The sequence below is a fragment of the Hakea prostrata genome, chromosome 9 (genome assembly GCF_041222555.1).
Source record: "Hakea prostrata isolate BN-2017 chromosome 9, UWA_Hpros_2, whole genome shotgun sequence".
Classification (NCBI taxonomy): domain Eukaryota; kingdom Viridiplantae; phylum Streptophyta; class Magnoliopsida; order Proteales; family Proteaceae; genus Hakea; species Hakea prostrata.
In genome coordinates this window covers 63,593,070-63,612,134 of record NC_142608.1, presented here as the reverse complement: position 1 = coordinate 63,612,134, position 19,065 = coordinate 63,593,070, and the positions used below count along the sequence as shown (strand labels likewise).

General features: G+C 38.7%; 2 protein-coding genes across 2 annotated transcripts; both read left to right on the top strand.

The window, feature by feature from the left end:
* The first annotated feature begins 7,969 nt into the window (after positions 1-7,969).
* Positions 7,970-8,604, top strand: LOC149006071 (protein FAR1-RELATED SEQUENCE 5-like). The gene is made up of 2 exons (XM_089136036.1): positions 7,970-8,040; positions 8,148-8,604. The coding sequence occupies exons 1-2, from the start codon at positions 7,970-7,972 to the stop codon at positions 8,602-8,604; spliced, it is 528 nt and encodes a 175-aa protein (XP_088992162.1).
* Positions 8,605-15,366: 6,762 nt separating this feature from the next.
* Positions 15,367-17,146, top strand: LOC149006070 (7-deoxyloganetin glucosyltransferase-like). The gene is made up of 2 exons (XM_089168781.1): positions 15,367-15,923; positions 16,212-17,146. Exons 1-2 carry the CDS (start codon positions 15,401-15,403, stop codon positions 17,144-17,146), a joined length of 1,458 nt encoding a protein of 485 aa, XP_089024907.1. The 5' UTR covers positions 15,367-15,400.
* The last annotated feature ends 1,919 nt before the right edge of the window (positions 17,147-19,065 follow it).

The window sequence follows — 19,065 nt, the reverse complement described above, 5'->3', positions numbered from 1 at the left end:
GAATATCCATAAGGATATTCCTGAAAATGAAAATGTTGTTGTTGATGAAGACCATGTTTTAGTTTTTGGTCGCCCTATACATGATCCTGCCCCTGTTTTGGCTCCCCCTATACATGATGATGATTTGCCGCCCTCGTTTTGGCTCCCCCTATACATGATGATGATTTGCCTGCCCCTGTTTTGGCTCCCCCTATACATGATCCTGATTTGCCTGCCCCTGTTTTTGCTCCGCCTATAAATGATCCTGCTTTGCCTGCCCCTGTTTTTGCTCCCCTTATTAATGATCCCGCTTTCCCGCCCCTCATTTGGCTCCCCCTATACATGATCCTGCTTTGGCTGCCCTTCGTTTTTGACAATATTGGTGAAGAGAATGCACAGATTGCTCGCCAAATGAAGATTTTGTTCATGCTGCTCCCCCTAAATTTGATATGCCAGTTGATCCTCTTAATGGACCTGATGATGAAGATAACATTGCGGCTGAAGTTGTTGACATGCAAGTAGATTCGAATGACGCCGCTGAAGATGTTAATCCTGATAATGTGGTTGAAGATGTGAACCCACACCCAATTGGCCCTGGCCAATTAGAAGATGCCCAAAGTGTTGCCGACTCGGTGACCATTTTCAGCCTGTTTGGGATTTGAAAGAAAATCATAGTGCCAATTGGAAATGGGAAGTTGCCCGTGAATGGGGGACCAAGGGTAGAATACCCCGTGACAAAAGAGAGAGCTGCTGCCATGTCTGCTGATGGGCTTTACACACATGCATGGGGGTAAAAAGTTAACTATTATCATTATTGTTAAGATAAATTTACTTTCATTATCCATTGTTTGCTAAGTCTTTATCACTTTTTCTGCAGATGCTTTGGTGCTGCTTTCAATGCTTTTCTTTGAGGTCTTGGAAAGACAGAATCTATGTCTTTGGAAAATGACAATTTGATAAAACGTAATTTTGAATTGAATGATCAGGTACGAGAGCTCAAGAATTGTTTCAAATCGTCATAAAGGAAATTTGAGTCTGCTTTCGGTTGAGAGAGAAAGGATTTATGTTCGAGATATATATTTTGGAAGATGATTTTAAAATTTCTTCCGATACAACCACTGTTTTTTGCAGGGAAGAAGTTTCAGGTTTAAAGGATTCGTTAATGAAATATAAGGAAGACTTCTTGCAGATTGAGACTGTGAAGAATAATGCATTGGAGAGGGCCGGACTTGCCACTTATGAAAGAGATGAAATTCAGGCTAAGTTGGCAAGGGCAATTGCTTGGTCCCAAGGTTTTGAAAGAGAAACAACAGAATGGAAAATGAAATTAGAAGAAGTGGAGAAATTGAATTTGAACTTTGAAAGAAGAAATGAATTGTTGCAACAAGCATTTGATTCTCTTTCGAAGGAGAAAGAAGATCTGGAAATCCAGAAAGACAATTTGACTTTGGGTCTGAGTCAGATGTCCTTGGAGAAGGACAATATGAGGACTTCTTACAATGAAGTATGTATGGAATTACAAAAATTATCTGTTGCCTGGAAAGAAAGTGTAAAAGAGAGGACTTCCATGGTTGCGAAGTTTGAGGAAGAGAAAAAAGAAGCAGAAGTGCAATTTGAACTTGAGAAGAAAAGAATGAAGGATGATCATGAACTTCTCCTAAGTTCTGTTACCTCTGCAGTTGAAGAAGCAGGAGACAACCCAACTTTCCTAAGGTTCTGCAAGACTGTAGTGAAAGTCTGTTCTGATAATATTTTTTCTCAGATACTCAGGATCTGTCCAAACATTGATTTTAAATCGCTTCCTCCAGAGTTTGTTCCCTCTCGTAAGTTCTTTCATCTCAATAATTTGAAGCATCCTGACTCTGAGGATTCTGCAGATGATAATGGAGAAAGTGAAGAACACAATGAAGATAATGATTCTGAAGAGGAAGAAACCGAATGTTCAAGTAAGGATGGTGATTGTAGCGATGAATCAGCATCCAAGAAAGATGATATCCACACTCCTGCGGACCCAAAACATTGATGTTTAACTTTGAATAGAAACATTGAAAGTCCTTTGTTAACTTTTTTGTTTTAGAAAAAAGTCAGTTTCAGTATTTTTCTGATATATTAATATATCTTGCCCCTTAGTTCCTTTTTCTCTATCAATTAATCTATTGTCATTTGTAATATAACATCCTTTTTGTGTTTTAATGATTGGTTGAGTAGCATCCACCATTATTATGGCCTTCTTAGCTGTTGGCCGACCCAGAGACTGCTTTATATAATGGAATTAAACCGATAATCTTAGATTTAGACCGGAGTGAATCACGTTGAACCGAGGTTGGGGTATTTTATTGACAAAGTTGGCCCCATGCTGATCAGGTTCAACTTATCTGAGAGTATGGTCAGGAGGTTTTTTCTGGAACTATTAGGTAATTCCAAAATGTTGTGCACGTCATCGTCTTGTAAATTTCGTTTTTGTTAAGAAAATATTTTCCCCACATATCAAACTTTTTAATATATCCTCCACCTCGCAGGGTTTTACTTGATCAACGCCCTGTAATTTCCATAATTAATTATATTTTAAATACTGAAACCTCAGACTTAATCGTTTTAATTAAGTCAATTTCCCAAAAAAACAAAAATAAAAAAAATCCTTATAATTAAGTCGAAAAATTGGTGATGGGGTGACCCATCACTTATTTGCATTTATGAATATAAACAGTAATTTTATCGGGAGTCGATCCATGCATCGTAACCCTAACCATAGATTACTGTGCTCAACCCACAAATCTCTGTAAGATCAGCCAAATCTTCGTATGTCAGACATTTTTGTTCTCTCTCTTCAATTTTACTTTTTGTCTTCTTTGACGTTTTCCTCCTTTGCGCCATTTGATCATAAATTAAAATTTTTGCCAACATGCGGTTATCATATCTCTCTTCTTTCGTTTGATATCATCCACGTGTCCAGAGGTAATGCTTTTAAATCAACTGATTGACTCCACGCGTCGAGTACGAATACATATATCCATTGATCTGAAACGCCTTATACTTCCCTCCAATTTTTCAAGAACCCACCTCCTCTTTCGCCTTACGTCGTCCTTCTATTTATTCATCCGCTGTGATTTGCTCTCGCTCATTTGAAAACAAATTGTAATCATCCGCCATTTTCATTGCTCTTACTGCTCTTACTTACAGTCTTCGAATCTTTACTCTTCTCTTTTATCATTTGACATGGATTCTGCAAGTAATCCTTCAGCACCCAGTACTTCAAACCGACCTGATACTCCTTCTACTGCCGATCAAACAGAGGAAACCCTAAATATTTTGTCGTCTAATCAAGTCCCCTTAGACTGGAAACCCGCTCTTTATGCTCATTATGAAGATATCGTTCCTTACACACCTGTAGACATGTCTATAGAGAAGAAAGATCCAAGATATGCTGGTCCGGAGTGGTATCCAAGTAAGCTTAAAAAATCGCACCTGTCTTCGTACTTGGAAGATTATCTCTTTCCCTCCGATGCTAAGGTATGGGTTCCTGAACCCTCTGAACGTCCATATGATGCAGAGCCTGGAGTTATTGCTGTTTACCTTGATCATCTTGAGTCTGGTTTTAGAGTTCCTTTGCTTCCCATAGTTCAGTCACTGCTTGACTACTACCATGTCTGTCCTTGTCAACTGACTCCAAACAGTTGGAGATTGGTTTACAGTTTTTTTGCTTTTATTCGTAGAATGGGGCGTCTCCCTTCTATAGAACTCTTCAAAAACTATCATACTCTGAAAGTTTCCCGTGAGAGAGGTTACATACACTTTGCGAGAAGAACATGTATTTCGAGTGAGTTGGGTCCAGAAACCCGTATTTTTATTGATTCCTCCATCCCTCGTGACAACAAACAATGGAGAGAAAAGTATTTTTTCTGTGCCATTCCCACTCCTAACTATCGTTCCCGTTGGTGTTTGCACTCTCTGAGTTCTCTTCTTCCCTTGAATAAGCGTCCTGAACTAAATGAGTATGACCAAGAGACTTGGGATTTAATTCCCTGTGGAGAACCAGTTGATGCGGCAGATCTAAGAACTGATGCAGGTCTGGCCAGCCATGGGCTTCTACCAGGTATACAATGAAATTGTTTGAGAAATTGTTGGTTTTTTTTTAATATAAATTAATATTTGTTTTGCACTTTTACATTTGGTTTTTCATTAGGAACTGATGTATACGAAGTTCCCAATGTTTCTGAACTCCGAAAGGCTGTTTCAGAAGAAAACAAATCTGAAAAGAAACCTCAATCCAAGTCAAGGAAGTCAGGGAAGAAAAGAAAGCAGGATGTTAAGAAAACTTCAAAGAAGAAAACCAAAATGCCCAAAAAAGATGTTGCTAAAGAGGAAATTCCATCTGATCGGCAGGAGCCGGATCAGGTAGAAAGAAATGAAGATGCTGATAATTCTGATATTGTGTTTGTCAAAGTTGTCCCTACTGAAACTCCGATTCAAATAGCAAGGACCTTGAGAAGTCGACTTCGCTCCATGGGTCCTTCATTTGCTGAAGAGTTACATACTGCCAAAAAAGGCAAGAGAAAAATATCCTCTGTTTCTCCCCCAATTGAAGTATCCCCTGAGACAGTACCCATTGAGAAAGAAAGTTCAATGGAAAAAGTTGTTGAAGAAGCCATTGATCCTGAAAATTCTTCTGCAGATGAGGCGTTTACTGCCCCCATGTCACCTCATCTTCCCCATGATATTACTGTTGCCCCCTCAGAAAATACAGTTGAAGCCGAAAAACCAGGTGAGGACTTTTCTAGTTACTTTATTGATCACATGAAGACAATGGCTCACGAAATTGGTACACATGTTGCAGGTAATATCATTGATCAAATGGCTGATCAATTGTTTGGTGACAATAGTTCTGTTCCCCATCATGAAGATGAAAATGAACAAAATATCCCGATGGATGTTCTCGACAATGATACAGAACTTGGTGATCATCCAGGTGTTCCAAATTTAATTTTTACTGTCCCTGTTATTGAAAATGTTATTCCAGATATCAATGTTGTGCCCGATGTTGTTGAAGAGATTGTCCCAAATGTCCCCGATAAAGATTCTGAAGATGCTGCTCCCCCTTTTTTAGTTATGCCAGTTGATCCTCCCAATGGTCAACAGGAGCAGGTAAATTTTGCGGCTGAAGTTGTTGACTTACAAGTTCCTTCTAGTGATGCCGTTGTTGATGTTAACCCCCATGAAGTAATTGAACCCGCCAATCCTCTTCCGATTGGTACAGATAATGCCCACACTGATGGTGATTCAGGGGATCACTTTAACCCAGTTTGGAAATTGAAGGAAAATCACACTGCTAATCGGAACGGGAAGTAGCACGTGAATGGGGAACAAAAGGCAGAATTCCTCGAGATAAAAGAGAGACATCCAAAGCATGACTGATCCTGTTCTGTACTCACATGCCTGGGGGTAAGGAATGAATTTCCATTTCTCTTATTCAGGTTCATTGATTCAAGAGAAAGGGTTTTTTTTTCATCTTTTATTATCTAGTTTTTGTTAACTGTTCATCACTTTGAATGCAGATGTTTTGGTGCTGCCTTTAATGCCTTTTCTGAAATGTTGGAAAGAGAGAAGGTTCTTTTTTTGGAAAATGACAGTCTCATAAAGCGGCAGTTTGAATTGATTGATGAGGTAGAAGAACTGAGAAAAAGCTTGAAATCATCAGAAAGAAATTTAGAGGCTGCTCATTTTAGAGAAATGGAACTATGTTCCGATATAGATGGTTTACATAGTGATTATGAAATCTGTTCTGATCTATGCAATGATCTGCAGGAAGAAGTGTCAAATTTAAGGGCATCAGTTCTAAATCATAAGGATGAACTTCTTCAGATTGAAATGTTGAAGAACGATGGTCTGGAAAGGGCCAGACTTGCTACGCTTGAGAGGGATGAACTGAGAGAAAAATTAGCAAGGGCCATTAGTTGGTCTAAACAGTTTGAGAAAGAAAGAAATGAGATTCTGGAAAATTTCTAGAAGATTGATAAATTTAAGTCCGATTTGGAGCAACAACATCAATGTATGCAGAAAGCCTTTGATTCAGTTTCAAAGGAAAAATCCGATTTAGACTGTCAGAAAAACCAATTGGGATTGACCCTCTGTGAGACTTCTAAGGAGAAGGATAATCTCAGAGTGTCTTTAGATTTGGTTTCTAAAGAGAAGGAAAATTTGAAATTGGAATTTGATGAGACTGTTAAGGAGAAGACTGTTATGGTTGAAGAAATACAGTCAGAGAGGAAAAATTTTGAATTAGAAAAGAAAAGAATTGAATATGAACATGAAGTTGTTCTGAGTACCGTTACATCAGCAATTGAAGAAGCCGGAGATAATCCAGCCTTTCTTGGATTCTCGCAAAAATATGGTGAAGGTTTGTTCCGATCAGATATTCTCTGAAATTCATAAAATTTGTCTAGCTGTTGACTTCAAGATGCTTCCTTCGGGGATTCTCCCCTCCCGGAAGTTCTTTGACCTTAGAAATCTCAAATATCCTGACTCTGATGAATCTGAAGGGGATAATGAAGAAAGTGAAGAAGAATATGAAGATAAAGATTCTGAAGATGGAGACACGTCAAGTTCAACCAAGGATGACGACTCTCCTGCTGACCCACATATCTGATGTCAATCATGTTTTGGAAAGAATACTTTAAGGAACTCTTATTTTTTGTTTAAGTCACTCTTTTTCTCGATGTATTGGTCAATCTATCTCCTTATTTTGAGAAAATGAACATTGAATTTTGTATCTTTTATAAGATTGTCTTCGTGTTTCTTTGATCAAAGCTTTTGTCATTTAGTAATTGGCTGACTAGCTTATCCGCAAATTTATAATCTTCAATCTGCGTAATAACTTTTGTTAATCACATTCGGAAAGCATTATTAGGCATCGGAAGCCTGGCTACTTCAGCCTGACACATGGAATGTCGGGACAACCCACGCGGAACGGATGACGCCTGGTCAGCTACGAAAAGCATGACCAGGCCTCGGAAGAGTACGGATCAGCGACCCCGACGGGGTGCACAAAGTGCTCCCCCGACGCTTCCTCACCACAAACATCCGTGGGGCACACGGTGAAAAACAATAATTCGGAAAATATGAAAAAAAAAATTTCACCACCGGGACCACTTGATCCGCACTCGTAATGAAGAAATACATAATGGAACAAAAAAGGCGCGAACCCAAAAAGGCGTGAAACCTCAAACTTTTTCGTTCTCTCGTCCCTATTCAAGCTCGATTTCTCTTGTCTCTTGAATCGATTAAATCTCTAGGTTTTTGGTTAGCCGAGTCTATTTGTGCTTCGTTGACGCAAAACAGCTTCGTTGAACCTCTCTCGGTTTCTTAGTTGTCACTCTCGATTTGGATGAAACTTCAATGCAAATAAGTCTGTGATAAATTTTCGCCTCCGACGCTTCTCCCTTACTATTCTTCAAGTACCCCTGTACAGCCGAATCTGAATATTCCATTTGCCCTCAACATTTGAAGCAGCGCAATAGTGCAACTAAGGTCCTTCAGCTGATATCCATTCAAGTGGTGCATTTGGTGAGTCCGATCCCTTTTTTTCCTTGCTTTTTCCTCTAACGAGTATCCGCATTGTGAAAACGTTTCTTTTCCGAGGCTGTTCCCTCTTTCGGTTGTTTGTGTTTAAGGTTTGGAAATTTTTTTTCTTCTATATTTTTTTTTGTAAATTGTTTTGAATCAAATGTTTATAACTCTGCTGCATTCATGTTGTAAACATGAGCGACTATACTTCACATTTGACAAGAACAAGATCAACATGAGATTTTGATTTGTTATAGAAAGCAAGAAGGAGATCATTTGAAACACGTATTTCGTATGAGTCGTATAAAAAACCCAGAACTGAGAGATTATATTGGAACAGAAAAGGCTTATTCAGTAGAATGGGATAACTTGTTTCAGTTCTTCTAAGACACGGCTGTCAAAATGTTCAGGCCTATATACTACTAGATCAATGTGTGATCGGATGCCAGGTTCCAACTTATCTCATCGATTTGATTACAAATGTGTCCGATGCGATGGGAAGTTGGTGTTAAATTTTTGACATCTCATAATGTTTGTTGGCTTCATCTTTGAATTTGAATAATGTTAACTGTTTTTCATAACTAAGTTTTGTAAATGTGTCTTTGTAGTGAACTGTCAACATTGGTGGACATGGATGCCGATGTGACACCTCGAATAGGCATGGAATTTACATCTTTTGAACAAGCATATGACTGTTATAACAAGTATGCGCGTATGATTGGGTTCAGCATTAGGAAAAATTATTTGCACATGTGCACTATAGATAAGAGTATCATCGTGCAACGGTGTTACGTGTGTAGTAAAGAAGGACATCGAAGAGAGAAACAAGTAGAAGTCAAAGGACAACGTCCTGAGACTAGAACTGGTTGTTTAGCAAGGTTGATTGTCAAAAGAGATAATGATGGACGATTACTAGTAGATAAATTTTGTGAGGAACACAACCATGCTCTTCAGATTGAAGAAGTTGCACATTTGTTGCGCTCCCAACGTGCAATATCAACTACCCAAGCCACAGAAATAGAAATGGCGTATTTAACCGGATTGGGGACCAGAGTTGACATATAATTTGATGGGTTTGCAAGCAGGGGGCAATGAAAATCTGGGTTTCACAAAGAAAGACTTGCAAAATTTTTTGAATAGCAAACGGCAACGTGATTTGGCATTTGGGGATGCCGGGAGCTTGATGTTATATCTAGACAATCAACGAAATTTAAACCCTGCATTTGTGTATTCTGTACAGATGGACAATGAGGATAAGTTGACAAATGTATTTTGGGCTGATCCACGATGCAATGTGATTATCAACTTTTTGGTGATGTAGTTGTGTTTGATACTACTTTCTGCACAAACAAAGAAAATAGACCGTTGGCTGTGTTTGTGGGATTTAATCATCATAGGACTATGGTTATCTTTGGAGCTGCCTTGCTTTATGATGAGACAACTGAGTCATTTCAATGGTTATTTCAAACTTTCTTTGGAGTTAATGGTGACAAGAAGCCAAAGACAATTTTCACCGACTCAGACGCCGCAATGTCAAGGGCACTAATCGAGGTTGCACCCAATACAGTCCATGCATTGTGCACTTGGCATCTCGGCAAAATGCAAAGAAACACCATGGATATTTGATGAGTGAGAAGTCACAATTCTCCAGAATTTTGTACAAATGCATCTACAATTATACAGAAGTTGAGGAATTTGAATTTGCATGGAGGAATTTAAGAGAAAATCATGGGGTTGTAAACACTGCTTGGCTAGATAGAACATATGAAATAAGGAATAAATGGGCTTGTTGTTACATGAAGGACTGTTTCACACTAGGTGTGAGGAGCACACAATTGGCTGAAAGTTTGAATGCTGATTTGACACAATGTCTTGGACGCAAACTAGATCTTGTAAGGTTTATGAGACATTTCAACGATGTTGTGGAGGCAAAACATGCAAATGAAATGAAAAAAGAATTTGATGCACGAAATGAGGTTCTTGGAGGTGCACATAGGTTTAAACCTATGTTGATTCAAGCTTACCAGTTATATACTCCAACTATATTCAAAAAAATTTTGATCGAGTTTGAATTGGTGGATAGTCACGGTATCAACAGCCAGAATGTGTCAAGTAATTTTGTTGAATATGTGATTTTGAAGGCAGATGTGACTGGTTCCTATTCAGGTAAGGCATACACAGTATTGCGTAATACAGTAGAAGAAAGCCTAACATGTAGTTGTAAGAAATTTGAGACTGTTGGATCCTTTGTGTCCATATCTTAAGGGTGCTCAATTTTCACCAACTCATGTGCATCCCGAACAAATATTTTTTGATGAGATGGAGAAGATCAGTCCGAGAAATAACACCAGTTGTCAGAACAGGAAGAGAAGGGGAGGCAAGGAATGACGTTGATGGGAAATTAAGTTGCTTACAGCGAAGTAGGCTGATTACTCCGACATGTTTGAAAGTCATTAAGCAAGCCTGTGAAACGGAGGTTGGATATAACATACTATGTAAGCATGTAAATGGGATTCTCAAAGAGCTTGAAGATGTAGACGTTGTGCAGCCTACTCAGCATCCCTCGGAAGAAAATGCTGAAGGCTACCGAAATTTACAGTTAAAACCAAAAGAGTCTCACAAAAGGGGATCAGGAAAAAGAATGAAGCCCTGGCATGAAAAAACACAAAAGAAGAGGTCTGTCAGGCTAGTGGAAGGACAGGGCTCCATTGACATAACCTTGCCAGAGTCTGATTATTTGTCAACGTTTGAGGGTTTTAATACATTGTCGACTCAGGTGAATGCATTTACACACCTTTTTGTATTGTACATCTTTTTTACCTCATTTCACAATTGATCTTAGGCATGTTTGTTGTTGAATTATACAGCATGTACATTCCTCCCAAAATTCAGTACAAAATGGTGTAACTACTGATCAATCCTCAACCAAGGTAAATGAAAGTAGGGATCTCTTTTTGTATTGCTCATTTATTTATATTTCAAAGTTATTCTTATGTATTTGTTGTTGGATTATACATCATGTACCTTCCTCCCAAAATTCAGTGCATATTGGTTAGGGTGCTGATCATTGATTAACTAAGCTAAATGTATGTACGGATCTCTTTCTGTATTGCTCATATATTTTTATTTAAGAGTGATTCTTACATATTTGTTGTTTGGTTATATAGGAAGTAGGTGGCTTACAAGGCCCACCACTCATGATTGGAATAGAATGTTGTCAGCGTTCCGAGCATGTGCGGTTGGTCAGGAATAGAATGTTGCGCTCATACATGAGGGACTATACTTCACATTTTTTTAATGGCACATTGAATTTGTATATGGATGGTGGTACTAGTTTGAATAAAACAATGAGGGACATATGTTTCCTTCGTCACAATGAATGTAAGTCTTCATTTTAAAATGTCAGTGAGCATTATAGTGGTTGGTTGCTCAAATTGACTGAGCATATGAGTGAATAGTAAATGTGTACACTATAGGTCTCATGAAAGGATTGCCATCTTCCTAAACTCATCTTCCTCAAACAGTTATCTGTCTATGTCATGGATAATTTTTTCTATTTTAATTCTTTTCTTGTTGGGGGTTATGGGTGGGTTAGGAGTTCCATGGACAGAGCAGGACCACAGGACTTTTCTTGCTGGGGTACAGAAGCATGGTAAAGGTGACTGCAGAGGGATCTCAAAGAATTCTTCTCACCACAAGAAAGCAAAATAACCCAAACACATAACAATACTAGATTATGCGATAAGACCTTCCAAGAATGAGATTGCCTAAGCTCCTAAAGTCACCTGAACTACAGCTCACTCTTGCTGTCACAAGGTCGATCGAACAAAATAAATCATCTCGCAACCTCACTATCGTTGGACCCATTAGTGTGATATGATGACTATCATTAGCCATTAGCCTGTATCCTCTCAATGTTCATAAGCTTCCATACCGTAAGGAACAGCCAAAATAAAGGAATCAACAAACAAACAAAATGAGCCAAATGACACTAAAATTGGATACACTACATAACAATAAATATGTAATACCCAACCACTTGACCATTGTCCTCTTGCAATTGGTCCTCTTGTCTAGCTTACAGTATTGACAAAAAAGTACGGCATTTACATGTTTGCTGAATAAAGTACATAACAAGAAACTAAAAAAACCCAAACACATAAGAACAATACTATATGATACAACATTGTGATTCGGGCCAACACTGTCTGATTGTGCAGTTGATGAGTAGGGGCTCGGCATGCAGCACCCAAATTCAGCTGATTGCCTAGTGGGTCGTCATAAATTATTGGGGACCTCACTTCCTTCTTACTATTCACACTGTCATACGAAGTTGAAGCTCTAGAATGTACGTACGTTGCTGCTGCTTCACTACCACACATCTTATCTACCCAAATAAAAGAATGTGGATGCTTTTCACCATTTGGGCACCTATAAAATCTGCGACCAGGATTTTTTGTTGTGTTTGAAGTCAGCAGCAACATCCTGCCTTGCCCGCAATAGCATAATGGAGTGGGTTGCTCCATTAACATGGAAGACTGCTCTTCACAATTGCATCCGCCCATGATTTAAACAAGGATAACACAACCGCCCCCGAAAGAACAACTCATCAAGCACAACGGTGACTCAAATATGGACATCTACAATACTAACCCCTTTCTTTAACTCAAAGTTTGATGATCAACTATGTCAAAACAAAACAAAACAAATATGATCAAACAATACAAACTGCCAAACATCATCGAAAGTCTTCAACCAATACCCTTAAATCAGTGCAATGACACAGCTAATATAATGCCTCCGTTCCCCACCACAAGTCACAAAATACTAATCCTTACATGCTTATAGGAAATTATATATTTAATTCAAAAATCATTCCCCACCACAAGTCTGTACAAACCATAGAATCAAATTATATATATCATATTGAATGGCCCCTACAACCACATAGGCCGACCAGCACTTTGGATTTAACATAAAGCTCCTATTATTATAACAACATTATCTCCTGACTGTGCACGAAACCATTTAATTTAAACATGGACGAAATGTTTTAATAAGCCAATGCTAAAACAACACCATATTAAATGCAAAAAAACATGTCATAGGAAACCAACAAATTAAAACCGATAAATATTTCAATTATAAAAAGAGTGAAGCTTCTGTCAGATAATACTGCACGCATGATAAAGCAAATAGCCACAAGAACACAAGTATTATCCCACTATTCTCCAACATATTTTATCTCGAAAGTAGAAATCAAATTCCAATTTCAAAGTACAATGTCGAGCTTATAATCCGAGAGCGCATTTCAACTTTTCATTCACATGACTCGAGCCCTTGGAGCTTACAAAAGACACCAAAATAATGTAAGGTTTCAAAGAGGGACTGCTCAACCATAGTTTTGAACACTACTACCAAAATATCACACTACTTGGAACTACTTTACTAAAATCCAAATTATAGGATAGAACAAGAGAACTAGTGGCACAAATAATATTCCATCTACTTGATTCTCTAATCTCTTCCTCAATCGATATCTTCTCAGCCTCTTAGCCTCTTCCTCTAACAAAACTTGCATTTCAGATTTTAATACATATCTAGGAGGAAGAGCATGTCTGTAATTACACTCTTTACCCCCAGTAGGACAAACCTACAACCAACCATATTGTTTCTTGTCCACTACTTCCAGAAAGTTTATACAAACTATGCATATAACCATGACATTGAGAATAGAGATAATGCTTTCTACTTACAACCAACTACTATCACCATTGAAAGAACTACTAATGATGGGGAAAAAATAAAATATCAAAAACCTGAAATGTTGAACAACTATATGGCACTAGGTTAGCATGCTTTAGGAGGCTATAGGCTCAACTAAAAAGAAGGAAACAGCGAATGATGTATAACATATTAATAAACAAACAATGGTGCTAATTACTCACCTATTATTGTTGTACAATGGAACCCGCTTCAAACAAATTTTCTTCTCACTTATGTTTTGGTTGTTTAACAATATCATAGAAATCCAACTGAGAGCACAAGTCTGACAGATGAAATCAAAATGGACTATGCCATAGAATTTCAGCAACATACGAAATTCAAATAAGGCAAGCAGGGGTTGGTTTTTTTTTTTTTTTTTTCAATCAAGGAGATCATGAAATGCAAAGTTTGTCTTTGAAGATGCATAGGTTTAGGAAAAGTGGAAACGTCATTAATTTCCAAAAATATGAAACATCGTATTCTCTATTAGTAAAATAAAAAAGCCCGAGTGAAGCTATTGTGTTCAACAAAACCAACCTGTACAACAGACTTTGGGAACAAATCCAATCACCTTTGCCAAAAAATCTGTACCCAAGCTAATCAGAAACCGAATGGAAAGCTATAAATTCAACACTTAAGCAAATAATAAAATAATGATTTCAACAGAAATATTATAAATCAGATGTCATTATAGAAAACCCACCGGTAAATCTTACTTTCAGAGAGTCCAAAAGCAGAAGCTCCCCACTCAGTGAAAACTCAACCGCGTACGGCTCGATTCCAACCTTACTCCCATCGTTGTCTTCCTTTTCTTCTTCACCTTCACAGCGTCTCCTGAAATTAGGGTAAATGACAAAATTAGCAACAAGTGATGTGAATAATGTAAACCAAGAGCATTTTAGGACATAATAATTGCACCATTTCGTGTTTCTTCTTTAAGAGCAAAACGCTGGAACGAGAACTCAATCTATGGCTTCTTCTTCTTCAACCCACTACTTCAACCTACTTCTTCTTCTGCTGAAGCTTTAAGGTTTGCTTCTTCTTCTTCAAGAACGCTATAACCTATCAAACTGGGAAATGCTCCTCCGCAACTTGTTCTTCAACAACGCTGGAACCTCTGAAACTGGGAAATGCTCCCTCGCAACTTCTTCTTCAACAACGCCGTAACCATGAAAATTCGTCTTCGTCTTCTAATTCTCCTCTGCAACATGAAAAATGGATTTGGGGCTTTTGATTTTGAAATGAAACACGAGATGTAGAAAACAAACGCTTTTGTGATTCAAAATATTTTGAAATTCAAAATTTACCCGCGCATGGGTTTGAAATCATTTCGTATCGTATACAAATGTATTTTGTTAAAGGTATAAAACAATTGTATGTACGTTGTGTTTTATAAAACGTATTTATAACATATAGTACAACTCAAAAGTGATAACCCAAACCGCCCAACTCGAACCGGTTTAGCGTCATTGGACCGACCCGTTCCCAAAAAGCTGCTTTTACAGGTTGTTTAGATTATTTTAATGGAAGAACAATGCGGGCCGTCCGATCTAATCGGACGGCTCGCTTGACGGTCCTGCGCATTAATTACGCAGGACCTCAGCAAAATTGATATAATAGAGCCTCTACATATAAAAAAAAAAAAAAGGAAAAGGGGGGGGTGGGTAGAAAAAAAAAAAAAAAAAAAAAAAAAAAAAAAGAGATATTATATTGTGTTTGGAGATGGGGCCAGAGCCACAGAAAAAATAAACCGGTAAAACAAAAAAAAAAAAAAACCTCCCTCTTTAAAAAAAAAAAAAAAAAAAAAAAAAAAAAAAAAAAAAAAAAAAAAAAAAAAAATTTTTTGGGGGAGTTGGGGTAGGAAGAAAAAGGAAAGAAGTTGAGAATGGGAATTAATGTCATATTAATAAATGAATTAATTATTAGTTTCACCTTAGTTAATGAACTAATTAATGTTTTACCAAAAAGGTAATTGACAAATATGACGTGATTACCACTAAGAAGTCGTTTATATTTATAAATTCTCTGCTAAGAGTGAACAATGGAATGAAGCCACGACACTTGATGCAATAGCCATTCAAGCATAGACACAAAAATGGCTTTGGTTGCAGTGAAAGAAGAGAAGAAACCGAAACCTCATGCAGTTTGCGTCCCAGTTCCAACGCAGGGTCACATAAACGCTATGTTGAGCTTAGCAAAGCTTCTCCATCAGGTAGGCTTCCACATCAGTTTTGTGAACACCGAAATCAATCACAAACGCTTTCTCAAGGTAGCAGGTCCAGATTCTCTCGATGGCTTACTTGACTTCCAATTCCATGCAATCCCAGATGGTCTTTTTGATGATATAGATGCCACCCCAAATATCCCTGCCCTCTGTGAATCTATCCCGGCCACTTGTTTACCTCCCTTCCGCAATCTCCTTTCCAAACTCAACACTACACCTGACATCCCTCCTGTGACTTGCATAGTCTCTAATGGTCTCATGACCAGCTTCACCCTTCAAGCTGCTGAAGAAATTGGAGTTCCTGTAGCTCTGTTATGGACGACCAACGCCTGTGCTTCCATAGCCATGATGCACTTCTCCCATCTCATCGAAAGAGGCCTTACACCTCTCAAAGGTTTGGTAACAGTACGTAGTTATGATATTATATTAATTCTATGAGTTTGGATCTCCTCATAATATTCTTCCACCACATAATAGCGGTGGGACTCACTCTGAGGGCTGACAAAATGAATCAGAGGTGAGGTGAGACCCCAGTTGAGCCCACATGGGCGTCCCTCTTAATATATGTGGTGGAGAGATATAAGACAAGCAACGATGAGTCTGGATCAACTTCTCTTTCTCCTCTCTCTCCCCCTCAATATTGTTTTGTTAATTTTCTGAACATGTGCTTAATGGATGACAGATGAAAGCTGCTTGACAAATGGTTATTTAGACACCCCGATTGATTGGTTACCTGGAATGAAAGATATTCGTTTGAGAGATATCCCTAGCTTGATTCGAACCACAAATCCAAACGATGTCATGCTCAATTTCACCATGACAGAAGCTGGCAGAGCTCCAAAAGCTGCCGCAATCATCTTCAACACCTTCTATGCCTTAGAGCAGGATGTATTAAATGCACTCTCGGAAATGTTTCCACACGTTTACAGCATTGGTCCTCTCCATATGCGGCAGAACCAGATTCAAGACAGCAATTTGAAATCTCTCGGGTGTAATATGTGGAGAGAAGAACCGGAATGTCTCGATTGGCTCAATACCAAAGAGCCTAGTTCAGTTGTTTACGTGAACTTTGGAAGCATCACGGTAGTGATGCCTGAGCAACTGGTGGAGTTCGCATGGGGACTTGCTAATAGCAAACAAACGTTCTTGTGGGCCATAAGGCCTGATTTGGTGGTGGGTGACTCGGCCATTTTACCTCCCGAGTTTGTGACTAAAACCAAGGAGAGAAGCATGATGGTGAGTTGGTGTCCGCAAGAGCAAGTTCTCAACCACCCAGTAATGGGTGGTTTCTTGACTCACAGTGGTTGGAACTCCATGCTAGAGAGTATATGCAGTGGAGTGCCGATGGTGTGTTGGCCCTTCTTTGCAGATCAGCAAACGAATTGCCGGTATTCATGTGTTCACTGGGGGATTGCCAACGAGATAGATAACGACGTCAAGAGGGAAAAGGTTGCGAGGCTTGTGAGGGATTTGATGGAGGGAGAAAGGGGAAAGGAGAAGAAGGCGAAGGTGATGAAATGGAAGAAAAAAGCAGAGGAGGCCATTGCTCCTGGTGGGTCTTCTTGTGTCAATTTTGACAACATGGTTCGTGAGGTGCTTCTCTCCAGCCCACGTTAGATTTGTATCTAATTTTCAGTCTGAGAATAACTGAATCCAAAACCAAATCAACAGGTGAGGATTCAGTTTTAGTTTTAGTTTGAATTTGATTCTCTTCTCTCATCCGTTTGTGATCATTCCAACAGTACTGTCTCGATCGATCCTATCTGGGTCTGAATGTTGCTCTCCTACTAGGCTTCTCATCCGTGCCTATAATCAGATCAAGGTCACACCATGAGAGACAATATTGAGATAACAAAAAGAGTACAAACTAGAAAGGGAGAGGACATTTTTATAAGGCTCGAACTTGTCATGTAATCCTGAAGTAATTAAAAATTTTAAGCCGAAACCCAATCAACCCACCCAAAATTTTCAGCAAATGAGAAGTGAGATTATTTTACATGACCTTCCTTTTGTAGAGATGATCAATACATGCATTGAACGGCTGTGAACCAATAAGATATTTCCATTTCCAAGCTCTATCTTCTTCAAATAATAGGTGTAGAATCTGGAGGTGGAGCGCAACAAAGAAAATTGATTCATCTAGAACCTGCAGAGAGCTCCATTGCTTCAACCACAGGTGAAGATTCTTCTATAAAGTCAGAATATCTTTGAGGTGAGATTCTCAGATGACCGGAATCTTGAGTTCCTAGATTTTAGGATCTTAAGTTTTAATTTTGAAACAGGACTGCTTCAAGATGTCACCGTTAGATCAAGTTCTTTGCTATAACCTGTTTGTTATACAAGGTAATAACTCACTCAAAAGGTTCCATGATAACATATATCTGCCCTGTTTTCTCAAGTATCGATCATTCATGCTATGGGTTCTATATATAACCTGGGTTCTGATCCAAATCAGTTGATTCAGCCATCCAATCCCAAAATTTAAGACTGGAGTATGGGAATCGCTTTCATGCACAGCCATTGTGAAACCTTTTTAAGAGATTGCCCCTTCCTTAATTGGGTCTAGACGTACAAGAAGATAAAACCACAGCTTAGTAGCTTAACTCCTAGTTAATGCGTGCCTTGGTGAGACTATACCTATAGTAGAAAAACAGTTACTGCAATGCAATCTTTTATTCAGCCCGGAAATTGTAAATTTGATCTCCGATTGTCGGCAGCACATGCCACAACATTGAAGTTCAGGTCGAGGTTAAATCTCGACCGTCCATTTTGGTTTACAATATAACCAAAATGGACAGTTGATATCGTATCTCGGTAGAGATCAAATCTTGACCATGGGCAGCACATGCCACAGCATTGAAGTTCTGGCGCAAGGATGGAACAGATGGCATGCCCAATTCTTTTCGACCCGGCCCCACTTGGTCATGGGTCGGGTCATATGGCCCACGCACTATTTACAAATAGCCGACTTCTCTTCTAAACCGTTCACACTTCTCGAGTTTCTGTTCTGTTTCATCTTCATAGTTCCTAGTTTTCTCTATTTCTACTCGAGCCGAAAGAATGGCAACTCATAGGTTGGTCGAAGAGATAGTAAACAACAGATTTGGTGTTTATAAGTTCGGGAATTCGTATTTTTAGTGTTGCATTTGTGCAACAATCATGAACAAGAAGAAGTATCTTCGAACTCATCTCCTTAAGCACCATAGGACTGAGAGTGCATAACAATAAATCATGTGTGCTATACTCTTCACACTATCTTCATGTGAGCTTGAGACCACTAGACCACCACCCCTGGTGGTATAAACAAATAAGACAAAAGAATGAAAAGAAGAGAGAGACAGAAGTACATCATATTACCTAGAGCTATTCTCACTCTCTCGTCCAATCCTTCCTTTTCCTTCCCTTCCCTTCTCTTCGTTGTACACTTTCAGTTAATACTTTCTACATTTTCCCCTGCTCAATGTATACACACACCTAAGCTTAACGCGCTTGATTCAATATATCATTATCTAATTTAAGAAAATTAAATTATGGGT

Coding starts and splice junctions, on each gene's coding strand:
- LOC149006071 (XM_089136036.1), top strand. CDS start 7,970: ATGTGTGATCGGATGCCAGGTTCCAACTTATCTCATCGATTTGATTAC. Junction 8,041..8,147: donor TGTGTCCGATGCGATGGGAA/GTTGGTGTTAAA, acceptor GTGTCTTTGTAG/TGAACTGTCAACATTGGTGG.
- LOC149006070 (XM_089168781.1), top strand. CDS start 15,401: ATGGCTTTGGTTGCAGTGAAAGAAGAGAAGAAACCGAAACCTCATGCA. Junction 15,924..16,211: donor AGGCCTTACACCTCTCAAAG/GTTTGGTAACAG, acceptor AATGGATGACAG/ATGAAAGCTGCTTGACAAAT.